We start from the raw sequence: 14,062 nt of genomic DNA, 5'->3' as shown, positions 1-14,062 counted from the left end.
TATATCTATGTCTAAGGTATGTAAGGCACTGTGAGCCAGGGCCACCCCTCCGCAAATGCTGTGCGCAGGGCCTCATGCTGCGCTGGGGGCCTCGTGCAAATGCAGTGCCATGTATGCACGCTGCAGTGTCCCCTGGGCTGGCGGCTCACGAGGCCCCCAAGCCATCGCCCCAATTGGGTCAGCGGCCAAACTGGGGCCTTTCATAAAAGATGGGAAAAAAATGAGGTCACCCATGCTAAAATGCATTTACTCATAGCATTATGAGGCACTTGGAGATAAAAACAAATAAAAAACAAAGAAACATGAGAGCATTTGCCTGTGTCTGAGGTGGTGTGGCTGCAGCTGAACGGATAACAGATAAGACTCTCCTGAACCTACAGGGTACAGCTATTTGTTTATATGTATGCATATATATATATGTGTATATATATATATATATATATATATATATAAAGTTGCATAAAAGTGATGGATTTCATTTTCCCTTTTGACTACTGACTGTGCTGACAAGAGATTTTGCTCCTACAGTAATAAGTAATAACCCCCATAGTTTTAGTTTGTATTTTTTTTTACTTTAACTTTCCTAATTAACTATTAGAATTTTCTTTCCAAAATTTACACCTGAATTACAATAATTGTAAAATTAAAAAGTACTTAACATTGTCGCAAACAGCACAATAATGTCACAATAAATCTTGAACTGTATTGTATCCCTGTAGATTCCCAGCTTTAACATTATGTAAATTACAAATGCAAACTCTTCCTCCACCATTTAAAGAAAATGCCCCATAGGAGAGACAAAAATGAAAATATTAGCTTTTTGACTATTAATGAAGTACACAAATTCAAAACTTAACACTTTTTAATGAAGAAAATCATTTTAATTGATATGTAAAAAAAAAAAGAATAAACAAGTGACTTAACAGTGAGTGTAATTAAATCTCTTCAAAAGTTACTCCGTAGACACCCAACCTCAATTCATTAGGTTGAAAACATTAAAAAAGAAAAAAAATATACATTTTGAGTGAGTCAAAGTTTGGCTCACCGTATACATTCTAACATAATCACAGTACAGACAACACACTGTGTGCTGATGACTCTGTTGATTTGAGGCTGATTTTCTGGATTCTTCTTCATAAAAGGGCAAACGCTCTGTGACACCAGATAGGTTCTCATTAACATACACCTGTGCTGCCAGACATGTGTTTTGTCCTGTAACAAGTCATTGTTATCACTTATCACTGTTAAAAGTTGTAATTAAAGGGATAGTTCACCGATCTTGAAAAATGTGATATTATTTCACTCCCCCCTAGCTGTTCTGTAGGACAGTAGTGGTGCTATCTTGCTCTCACTGTTACTGACGGCTGGATACTGGCTGGATGCTCCAAATGCTAACTGAGCAGGACTTCCCCCCAGCCACTTTAATCCACTGAAACTGTTCAATTAATAAAGTTGGATGGTGTGTAGCAGAGTTTTTACAGCCTGAAATGGTGTAGAAAAAGCGCAACGGTAGAACTAGTTTCTTGTGCTGCCTAAGCTCTCTGTGCCGCTCCTCAGCTACAGAGGTGGTAGGCAGGAAACAGAGGGGAGCAGAGACAAACAGGACCTTGCCAACTCCCTTATACCCTGGAGAAAGCTGCTATTTTTGTTCTCCAACATGCATGCATGCGTCCAATAAAGACGACAAAACAATCCATAGCAAATTCAAGCAATCTACTTCCATCTCTGTGGCAGCTACTGCTCCTCTGGTGAGTGATACAAGAAGTACAGAAGTTACCAGATCTTTCTGGATGCTGATAGCAGGAAAAATACAGTTCCGAACAGTAATACTGTCTGTAATGTAGTAGGTATGTGCATTCTAGTTTAGGAAAGCAACACTTGAAAAGTGATGTTGAATGTTCTGTGAGTGGATTGAGGTGGTTATTTTTCAAAATGTTAGCTCGGGGGGAAGTCCAGCTCAGTTGGCATTTGGAGCATCCAGCCAGTATCCAGCACTCAGTAACAATGAGAGGAGTATAGCACCACTACTGGGGGGGAAGTGAAATGATATCTCATTTTCAAAAACTAACCCTGTAAGTCTTAAAGCAGTTGAAAAGTTCTGTTTATGGTGGTAAGAAAATTTTGATAATTTCCAGAGGCAGTATCACTTGCTCTGGAAATTTTATTGACAGAAGTGCCAATAGCTTGAATGAAGGCAGAATGAGGAAGATTGCTACATTAACATCAGGAAAACCACACTTGGCTCACAAATCAATCAATCTGATTTGCTTTGAACATAATGTGGATTTAACATAAAGTGGACATAAACTAGATAGTGAAAGTAGATTTCTCGTTTTAAGAAAGACAAAATTGTACGTGTGTTGAGTGGCAGGGTGGTGGTTTATTGATTCAATGTGACCGCAGCAGCCACTAGTGTCCTGCATGGTGAGCTCACTCAGTGCTCGGGATACAAGCATCTGGTAAACTCATGACATGTAAATTACGATTTGAGGGGTCTAAACTCAAAACTAAACTGTGCGGGATAGTCCCTCATGACTTCTCTGACTGTATAGCAATAACTGTATGGGCAGAAGGGGATGTTAAATCAGATGGGGATGTTAAATCAAACACTTGAATCACTGAATCTGTTGGTAAGGACATCTGAGGACAAGCACTTAACCTTGGAGCACTTCATGAAGCATTTTCTTGCCAACAGAGTTAAAATGATTTAAAGATGTACAGATTCATGACATCTTGGTGTATGGAAACGCAGCGGGCTGGAGAGGACTCAGTGAAGGTTTTCAAAGAAAAACAAAACAAAAAAAATATGTGCATGTGAATTCACTTGTAGCAGTGACAGAGGTTCCAAATAATTCTTATAGTGTTACCATTTAGGGCCCCAGATGGATGGGGTTTATGATACAGTGACTCCCTTTAAAAGTTCAATCACAGGAATGTTCTGATGTGGCTAAACCCCACCCATCTGGTAGTCCAAGAAAATTAAAATCAAGGCTTGTGGACGGTGAAAACAAACAACATGTCGTGACTGTGCAAATAAGGAAGGAAACAAAATCAAAATGATGATTCAGGAACAAAAAGACAAATTCTGGACAGGCACAAAGATATTTCAAGATCCATTGGCGAAGGAGAAGAATAATCAGCTACTTGTCCTATTGTCCTTTGTCACGTGTCTCACACAGACATGGCAGCCCGGCAGGATGTGGTGAGGATAGATTACTGTATGTAGCAGTGCTTTTCAACGTTTTTGGCTCCTGACCCCTAAAACGAAGCTATCTGTACATGTGACTGGTTGTCACAGCCTGTATTTACAGAGTGATGAACGCAGATTGTTTTCCCTTTTCAGGTGTAAAGTATCAGAAGAGGCCGAGCGGCTTAAAACTGTTCGGCATTTCACGAGAGAAACATCAGAAACAAAAATTATAAAAGCACTGTAAAATGGATCCTTTCTTTTGCGGGCAACTGGTATGTGGAAACCCAGACCCCCTGCTCAATAAGGAGGCCGCAGTAACCGAGGCTTGTGATGCTCACACAGGCGCTGCCACAGGAGGAGAGAGCTGTCTATCAACTGATTGTGTTTGCAATGCTGAGAGAAAAGGCTCAACATGTCTCTGCTGTGCTGCGTTCCAGAGAAGATGGAAATCTGGACTTTCTACAAGGTAAATGCAATGGCAGGTCTCTTCAAAACTGAGTTATCTGATGTCATGCCAGACAGGTGGCATACACAAGAAATGCTACACATCATTACATTTAACAATCCTCAAACACACTCCAGCTTGATTTTTTTTTTTTTTTTGTTAGCATTTTATGGCCTTAACTCTAACCAAAACACCACTGAGGTTAACCTAGAAATTTAAAGTTGCATGTACAGTTGCTAACAATGTTATGGTGAAACAAATCATATTGCGATTAACATTTACAGATATTGCAATTGCGATACGATTCATGACTTTAAAGTATAATGATTTTTGCTGGCGTCTGCACCAAAAAATCATGTTTTCTTACATCTGGAAAGTTTAATTTGTGGGCCAGAGGATCTCTAAGCTGTAGCACCATAATTCTTTACTTACAGCAGTGTTTTATCACACATTTTACCTTCATGGGAAAAAAAAAAAAGGATTTGGATACTGCAATTGGCCATATTGCGATTAGAATAATATTTCGATTAATGCCTCAACCTGACCAGCTATCTAGCTAACATTGGCAAGTATCACTGACAAAACATTTGCTTTGCATGTGGAAGAGTGATTTTTTTGTTCGCTTAAGAAAATCTTGTGGGCATCTCTGTTTCTATGGATCACTAGAATCCACAGAGGTTGTAATTACAACCTACCAGCTGGGTATTTCAGACTTCTGACTTTGAATGGAACGCAGCATTAGCCTTTAGTTCCTCCATAATCTCTGGAAACTCTGGAAACATACAATGGCATAGGATGGCGTGGGTGGTCTAGACAGGCATCATTTTCCCTGATCATAATCCAGCATTGCAATATTTTGAGACATGGGAGAGGATGTCTGATATCGCCAAAAAAATGTAAATCACTTTGAGCAACCATCAGAAGAGCATTATACGTCATATATTGGGATCTTTGAAGAAACAGCTGAATAAAACCTCCTGGTGTCGGGCATATTCCAGAAACCATATGAGATCCATAAATAGTCTGTGGTGGGTGGGAAGCAAACACCGGCCACTAGCCACACGCTGGTAAATTTGGCCTGAGGCTGTTACTTCTGTCCTGTTGGCTGGAGCAGGACAAAAGGACAGTTTCCCCACTATGGTTCAGGGCTTTCAGAATATCCGCTGAGTTTGGACCAAACTGCCACCATGGTGGTCATACAGGGCTGGTATTGGACAGGCTGTCACCTCTTGACCCCCAGCGAAGAGTCTCATTGGTTTAGTGTCACAGACTGGAGGATTGAGAGGGATGGTGAGGCCCGTTCACCTGAAAAAGAGGTGAAAAAACAGCAGAAGTGTCACACAAAAAATAGCGGACAGGGGATATACAAAGAGAGTGAACTCAACTATAAAAGATAAGATAAACATCTTATCTCCATCTCAACTGATGTGTAACTAATGTGTCACTTTGTTTTGTGCCTTTGAAAATGTTTGAAACTGTCTGCCCAAGTTTTGTCAAAATCTGTTCAGTAGGAGCTGGGATACAGTATGTGACATGTCGACATGTGGATGGGGATTATGAAAGGTAAGGAAAGGTTAGTCATGGGCAAAGAAGGAGCTGTTTAACTTTTCATGCTGATTGGTCAAAAGGCAGTGCGGTGGTGGACGTCAGATCATAAAATAGTTTAATATTTGAATTGATTAAAACAAAAACCATGACCATCAATCAAAATCATGAAAAGTAAAAACTGACAAAAGTTCAATAAGGTTAACTGTGTTGTAGAAATGCCATATGTTGAGAATTGCATGGTGGAGCATTGCATTGGTAGAGAGTGCCATCTTTGTAGTAGTAATAATACAAACTCAGTTTTAGTGTAGAATGTCAACAACCCTTGCAGCTTCCATCTGTGACTAATACACTATTTATTTGCCCCTTCAGTGACCTTATGAACAATATGATAAATTTCAAACAGGCCAAGCAGGCAGATCATTGGGGTACCAGGCAGAGACTGAAGGGACAACTGGTTCCACTGAAACAGGACAAAGCGCACTTGGTCTGTTTTCAAGAAATATTTTCTAGAGGAGTTTGGAAATGTGAATGGGTGGCCTTGAGAAAGGTGGAGTTCCTTGTGCTGTTTATCAGCACACTTTACAGGAAGCTCACAATATAACTTGGCTCACAGGTTATCTGAGATCCCACCTGGTACTGTCTCACGCTGCTTTTTAGCTTTACTGGTGATGTAAGCCATCATGAAATAGCACTGCTCTGAGGGTGTGGGTGTATTTTTAAGTGACGACTGATGTCAACTCTTGAACTTTTAGTAACATTTTTTTTTAACCAGTTTATCATTTTGAAAAGGTTGTTCTAGAGGGTTAGAGGTTAGGTTAATGATAGAATTAGTGTTCCTGTAATAGGATAAAAAATAGCAAATGTTCTCACATGTACAGCTTTTCAAGGCTGTTGGAGTGTGATGTGTGTATGTGTAATCTCATCTTAATCAAACTGTGGTGCGGAGCAGCCTACATTTTGGCAAATGAAATGAGTAAGTTTTTCTTGGATTCCACGTGCACCATAATTCTGAGCAGCAGACCAAAATGCTCCTGAGTAACAGCAACACATGGGTGTTGATGTGAATGTTATTGCCCAGTTCATTGGCTGGCCACAGTGTTGAAAAGGTGAAATACGTTAGAAGCCAGCCTGTTGTGTCCACACCCTGACAGTTAAATGCTCCTTGAAGGACACAAGTTGGGCTGAAAATAAGCCTGCAATGAGTAAGCACCCGCATAGGGAAAGCTTATATGCTGGCACTAAGCATTTAGCATCTCATGGGTCCTGAGGAATGAAGAACTCCAGCAACAATTTAATAATTTTGTCATTTGGAGTCATAGTCAGGCCAGGATGTAAAACTTAGTAATAGAAGCAGTAGTAGTATTAGCAGCAGTAGCAGTAGTAGCACTAGTTTTAGTAATAGTAGTAACAACAGGAGTAGGGGGAGCAGTAATGGTAATAGTAGTAGTAGCAGGACCTCTTACAACAGCAGCAGTAGAAGTAGCTGTAGTTTTTACAGTACTTCTACTGTGGTTAAATGCATAATTTTTAAATCAAGTATCAAGTGTGCTGCGTTTAACACCTGACGAAAAAAGTTTTTCTCGCAAGCCTTAATGGTAAAATTATATTCCAAAAACACCAGCAATCTCTGATCCAATGAGGAAAAGTATCCATAATTTTACAATTTTACAACATGTACTTCTCAAACATACACATTTTCACTCAAATCTTGCAGAAAATTCTAATTCCACAAAATCCTCTCATTCATGGATAAGAGAGCATGTGCATGCTCAAGCGTGTCTATCCAATGAGATGCACATGCTTGTGTGTTTGGGAAGCACTGAGCATGACTGGATACCAGAGACTTGAATTATACGGCACTTTGGATAGAGTCCTCCTGTTGTAAAATGATGGACAAAATTTTTTCCACTGGGTCAGAGATGGCTAGCGTTTTTGAGTTAGCGTTTGGGAGTTCACCATGAAGGCTCGCGAGAAAAGCAAAATGCAAAGTGCTGCTGCTCAACATCTTGGAGGAATTTAAGTTAATGCCTTTTCAAGTCTAAGTCAGGATCTCAATTTTCAGCAATTTATAAGACACCTTTTATCAGCCAATATAAACCACAAATCATCATCATGTCAAAACAGTAAGTCAGATCCAAACAATCGTGGACTATGAGGAATCCAAACACCATCACTGGAGACTATGTGTATCAACAGGAATGGACTTGAAAACACAACCACTGTGATTTTCCAGTTTGATATTTTATTTCTTTTAAAGTAGCTGGCAGGGGGTTCAAAACGATCACAGGGCTACCTCTGGCGGTCTTAACTTGTCTTTAGATGTATTTACAACCTTACTTTTCCACAGGTTAATACACTGGAATAAGGTTACCAACTCCTCTTTAAAGCACCAAAACCTTGTTAAATCAAAGCTATTGATAGCCATGACACCATTACAATTATCCTCACATGACTCCCACAGCCCAGCACGTCCCACACTACAAAGGGAAACCAACACAAGGGGCCCTGAACAATCTCATTTTAATTGAGTTTGTAGGCTAAAAGATTAATCGATGTATCCTTCATAAACGCATACAGACACACAAAGATGTGTGCGCGCACACACACACACAATAAACAAGTCATTAAATGATTGTTACTCTATTTTCCACTGCTCTGGTTTGTGTCAGTAAAAAGGGAAACATCAAATGGTGATAAATTAAATGACTCTGGGGTTATTCTTATTTTCTTTCAGCTCTGCTTTTCCTCCTTTACAAATGGTTGATTAATGGTGATTGGAGTAGAATGTGGACACGAGTACAAATACACACGGCTGTAAACAGGTTTTCAGTGTTTAGATTTGGCATGTGAGGATGTAGAGAGATCAAGGTCAGGTAAGGTTGCCATTAAAATACAATGAGCTGGAGGGCTGATCAGTTAATTCATATGTGAAGCTATACGTAACTTCAAACACTGTGCAAGTTTAGGGTAACACCTACAAATCTTTTCTTGAAGCTGTCATAATTTTTCCACCCTTTTATCCAGACGGTGGTTTCCATTCATTCCACTACGACATGAAAATGAACATCCAAACTTTCTTCACACCAGTGTCCCATCAGCATAATAAAGTCATCCACATTAGTTTTCCTAAAAGCAGCAGCATTGTTGTGTTTTGATGACTTGAAATTGGGCGGAGTGATACGGTCCCCCCTCCCACCCCCTAGAAAATAGTCCCCAGGGAAAAGGTTCGTTTACACAGCAAACAATCAGTTCTGTGGTTTATGAATGATCATGACTTTGTTAGCCACAGAAACCAAACATTATAAAGGTGTGTTTCAACCAAAAATTTAAATTTGAATTATTCTGATTACAAGCTGTGAAATAATTTGTACGCCTGCATGATTTGCAAAATGGTTTGTTGCTATGGAAAATGTGGGGAAATTGTAGTACACAGGCCAAAAATTCAAAATCACTGGTGTGGCCCCTTAACATCATTCCTTACTACAACTAATAACAACATGAAATGTTAGTAGATCTATGTTGGACTTAACACAATATTCTCCATACTTTCCCATGGACAATGCACAATTTCATTATGAGAGCTGACAACATAACTCATCAAGATGCATGATTAGTGTTGAGGCATGAAGTTGCTTAGTACGTATTTGATACATCAAGAATATTGTGGCTTTAAAAAACTCAAAAGTCCCAACAGGATGCTCAGTCAGTATTCAGCCTCTGGAGTGCCAGCTAAAAGCACTAAATGCAGTGTTTTTCATATAGGCCTAGATTCTGTCAGGGGACTAGGAGCATTTCATAACATTTGGCAATGGAATTGCGTAACTCCTGAGATGGAGTGCATTTTTATCTCAATAAAGAATGCATTAAGCTAAAAAAAAAAAGATGATTTGCTGTGAGAAGGAGATGATTTGTCTTAGCCCTCCCTGCATGGGATGAGTGCGAAAGGCCAATGTGGGCTTGTCCATGCATAATATGCTGATGTCATTATCAGTGAGATCATACGGCCTGTAAGTCACTAGAGACTCAGACAATTACCAGATATTGCCTTGCGAAGAGACTTTTGCCTGTTATCATAACAACAAAACAACACAAAAACAGAAATGGTGTATCTAAGAGTGAGGCATGAGGGATGTGACTATGGCGAAAAGGCTTTAGAGAACTTCTCAAACTCCCAGTAACGAAGCACCAAAATATGTCTGTGTGTGTCTCTCTCTGTGTTATGGATTTATTCATCTGTGTGTGAATATTCATCTGCTGCTCACCCGTGTGTCATACTCCAGTACGAAGGGAGGGATGTCGATCTGCTCAGGCTTGATGCAGGTGAAGAGCTGCTTCAGGTTGTCCAGGTAGTGAACCTTGTCCTTCATTCCTGACACACTGAAGGTGGTGAAGAACCATGTTGAGACCTGAGGAGGGAGGGGGTCAGACAGACAGAGACAGATGATTGATGAGTACTGGGGTGACTAACACCATCAACATTGAAATTATGGTATAAACCTGAATATGAGCCCTGTTTATGGGGCAATTATGAGTCAATTTTCAGACAATGGCGAGGCAAGTAGCAACATACCTTAGAGCGAAATGTCGGATGTACAAAGTAGAACGCCCTCAAGTTCTTCTTAAATCTGCAATGCAGAAAAGCAAAAACGTTAGGAGGAACACCAAAGAGCAAGGTCATTATCACAATTCTGACTTTATTTTTCCTGTAAAAAATCCAGCATGACAGAAATATGACAATGATGGACTGAAAGGGGTTTGTATTTTAACAGAGCAGCAAAAATACCAGAAATCCCCATGACTGTGTCCAAAAGCCCAAGGTACTGGCCCAAAGAACACACACATGTAGACACGCAGACACACACACACACATATACATGTTTCAAACTGTGAAGTGGCATTGTGCAGAATCACTGCTTTTGTTTTTTGCTTCCCAGATATCACTTCATCAATCAAACAGTGGCGTCTTTGTGACGTCTATTTCCTCAGACTTGTTTCTGTAGGTGGCGCTCTTTTCTTTGTCTGTCCAGCTGTGGTGATCACTGCTCATGCCAACTGCCCAAACAAACCGCTGCTGCTGCTTCCAGAAATGTGAAACGTATCGCTTGCACTGGAGGAGAGGACTTTTCCCAAAAAAGACGTACCATACACCGAGTGCTCAGAAAAGAAAATGTAGAAGGTTTCATGAACTGGATATAAGTTTTATATCAACTGGCAATACAGAGTAGCAAAACATTCATTTCAATGGCAATGTCACAGATTGTTACTTTAGCGATTCTACAACTCTGTAAAAGATTAGAGCACAGAGTTCCCACACATACACAGATGCCAAATTCAAGGACATTGGAAGGACCTTCAAATTCTTAATTAGTCTCAGTCAAGATCTTACATTTGAAAGGTTTCAGGGGGAAATTAAATGGATTCGAGTTTAGGAAAGTGGCATTGTGTGTCCAAGGACATTCCTACCAACTGCATTTACGTTCAGGAATAACATATTATTATAATGATAACTGAAATAACTGTATTTACAATGATGAACCATCCACAGAATGGAGTGTATAAATGGCACTACTCATCTATAAGTGAAAAAACTTTATGCTGAATGAGGGGCCTCACATCACATAGTACCTGTTAAAGATATTTTCTGCATATTTTCTCTCCTCTACTGGCTCCAAAAGATTTTTTATGGCTTGTACAATGTTTTTGTTAATGTAATATTCTGTACTCAATCATACCTGAAAATGCTTTTTCTTATAAATATTATTAGTCTCAGCCAGCATCTAACTTATTTTACAGTCATGGTCATCTGTAACAATTAACTCGACAGAGTATATAAACCATCGCATTTGGCAAATGGAAATTCCTGCACTTCCTACAACTTTGGTTCCTTCTCATTTAGGCACCATCTAAACAGTGATCAGGAACTGATCTCTTTAAAATATCAGTAATTGCTTTCCAATGTCAGAAATCTAGTGACTGGCTAGCTTTTACAAACAGGTAATCTGTAATCTATTCAACAGTGGCAACACGGAGGCTTGGCTGTTCCTTTCATGGCAGGACCTCGTGTCAATAACACCCCGCTATAGCTGCAGTAGTTTGTTCATTGTTTGTTTTCATGCTGCACACACATTTGGTCATACAACACAATACGGTCAGCCAAGAGGGAGGAAACTGAGCTGACAAGTTGACAAACTAACTCAGGAGACAGTCAGGAATACTAAAGCATGACATGGAGTTGTTGCTCCGATCCAGGCCTGGAGCCTGAGGGGACACAAATCCAGACCAAGCTCACAAACTCATCTGTCTCCTACAAAAAAGTAATCGACATCTCCAAGCTCAGCCAGGCGCTTTTGGAAACTTTTTGTTTTCATGTTTGGCTTAAGTGCGCTGGTTAGACTGGTTGAAGCCAAATGCATCTGCAGCTAATCAATAACGGTCCTTGTAGCTGAATGGGTTGAGCATGGCACCGATGCTGCCAGGACCAGCCGTTCCATTCCCTGCTGTAGCTCGGCACTTCCCAACGAAGCCAGAGAGCAGGAACTATGAGCAGTGAGACGGGGAAAAATGACTTCAGAGTTCGCCTCACATCCTGACACAAGGTGTTGGTGAATAAGTAGAAGTATTTATTTTTTGTTTGAAGAAAATATAAACGCTTGTCATGAGATTTGAACATGAGCACAAGAAATGTTTTTTTCATGCTGTTTGCCTTTCTTGGCCAGAAACAGGTAAACTTGAAAAACAAGAGGATTCCAGCCAAAGAGGAAGAGGAAGAAGAAATTTGCTGCCTAAAAACCAACACATTTTGGCAAATGGCATTCATCTGGGCCATACAAAGGTATACTAGAGCCAGTTTAACACATTTTTTCTTTCTTCTTTCATTCTTCTTTATGGGCATTAAACAAGTCAAACCCAACCCCAGGGACAGAGACACTGATCTGTTTAGGACAAAGACAGTGAGGCCTGTTCAATCTGTTATCTCAAAAGCCTATTACATGAATGAGAATTTCACTGTTACTTTATATAGTTTGCCTCTTTTATTGTTATGTTCTTAGACATCATAGTTTTTACATATCTGGTTTCATTCATCACAATTTGTAAGAGTTTACCTATTTTATTGTAATTCTGGCTTTACCTTTCTTTGATTTTGTAATCCTCTCTCTTTTTGTCTTTCTTTCAAATCTCTGTTACTCATAGTCACATGGGTCTGACAGAGTGGAAGTTTTGGTTCTGTGTTACCACTGTACTGGTTATTATGATGTTTCTAACTTGATTTTTATTGGTTTTTGAAGAACTCTTTTGACACATGATTGGCTCTTTTATTTTAACAAATTTTATTTAAACTGGCTGTGGTGTACCTCTGTACAACCCCGATGAGTACCACGTGCCGAAATGCATTGGCTTTTACCAATGAAAAAATTTCTTCTTCCTCTTTTACTGTGGTTCTAATCTTGTTTATCAAATGATCCTGACTACTCCACACGCTGTGTTGATTTGGGAGAAACTGTGCCAGATCATCATTTGCACAAACAGGTAAAGCAAGACCCTGGCACCGCTACGGCTAAGGGTTTGAGTTCCACCAGGGCTGCTGGGCTTAAAAATGTACGCACTCACGCAACTGCAATGAGGTTTAGAGGAACAAACATCAACTGAATGCCTTGTTTTAATAAAGAGGGAGGGAATGAAGACAAAAAATGCCTGCTCACCAAAACATGGAGAGCTACCAAGCCTGGGCCATTAGTGTTGGGCTGAGGGAAGTGCAGAGAGGCTACTTAGTGAGTAATAACTCAGGAAAATGACAAATCCTGTGGCAGAAACAGATTCTATGTGTATCTATTCATACAGTACTGTACAGGCTCACTACAGCGGAGTGTCTTGGTCAACAGTTGTAAAATTAATGAGGGAAAAAAAACTGAATTCAGCAAGGCTGAACTGGTCTTAACTACTTCTAGTGCTGAGGTTTTATGAGTCATGGCATGAAAGTTTGAAGAGAGTTTCAGGACCTTTAAACAGAGCTGGTATTTCAAGGTAATTTAGATTACAGCCTGACATATAGTTCCTTGTCATGAATCAACTAAGTGTAATGCAGCAGTCACTGAATGGGCTTTCCCTGTCATGTCAAAAGGGGAAGCTGAATGCAGAAGTCTTCATTCATGTCGAAGGTTGATAGCAGTATGGTGGTTTAGTCTTTTTCTTTTTCATCTTGATACATCACTGTGTAAATGAAATAAAAACTGTGACACATAGCCAGAGGTCAAATTGGGAATTGAGAAAGTAATGAGGAAAATTCCCTAAGTAAATTGAAAAAGGTTTACTGCAACACTTAATGACATACTTGGACATACTTGTTTGATACCTGAGTCTCTTTAATTTAAAAGGATTATGTGAGACAAAAATAGAAGCAGAAAAAACTATACAATCTTTCTCGAACATATCTCATAAAATAAAATGAATAAAATAAATAAATATTTATAGCTGGCTGAAACATGAATGATGACAGCACGGAATTTCCCAGTGACAGCAGAGGCTCATTAGTCATGACATGGTGGATGGGCGGGGTAAACTCATAAGAGATCAAAGATTAATATTCATATAATCTTGTTTTGGTGGTGGGTTCTATACTTCTCTTTCTGTTTGTGTCACTAGGCGTGCAAAATATGAAGATAAATAATTGCAAGGACATGAAAATATATTGCATGTGGTACATATTTGTACTGAATCATGAATTTAAAATAAAAATAATAAAGTAATAAAAGTATGAAATTAAAAAAAATGAAAAATTCAGTTGCAGCAGAATTCTAGTTCTACTCAAACGGCCTGGCTGAACACTGAAAACAGAGGAAACTGTTCTGGTTTTCATTTGGAGTTTGTGGCTCCTTTTCTGC

At 39.6% G+C, this 14,062-nt stretch overlaps 1 protein-coding gene across 2 annotated transcripts in view; it reads right to left on the bottom strand.

Moving 5' to 3' along the window:
- Window positions 1-3,790: 3,790 nt before the first annotated feature.
- gdap2 (ganglioside induced differentiation associated protein 2) overlaps window positions 3,791-14,062 on the bottom strand; it is a 33,187-nt gene continuing 22,915 nt past the window's right edge. The window contains exons 11-13 of one of the 2 annotated variants that reach the window (XM_030081113.1): window positions 9,754-9,808; window positions 9,446-9,589; window positions 3,791-4,940 (exon numbers count right to left, since the gene is read on the bottom strand). In XM_030081113.1, the coding sequence (XP_029936973.1) occupies window positions 4,899-4,940; window positions 9,446-9,589; window positions 9,754-9,808 (241 nt within the window). In that variant the 3' untranslated portion in view covers window positions 3,791-4,898. The remainder of the gene's footprint in view (window positions 4,941-9,445; window positions 9,590-9,753; window positions 9,809-14,062) is intronic. The other variant, XM_030081114.1, reaches the window with a different exon arrangement.

The sequence above is a fragment of the Myripristis murdjan genome, chromosome 21 (genome assembly GCF_902150065.1).
Source record: "Myripristis murdjan chromosome 21, fMyrMur1.1, whole genome shotgun sequence".
Lineage (NCBI taxonomy): Eukaryota > Metazoa > Chordata > Actinopteri > Holocentriformes > Holocentridae > Myripristis > Myripristis murdjan.
Note: the sequence above shows the minus strand (reverse complement) of the source record. Positions and strands in the feature narration are given on the sequence as shown.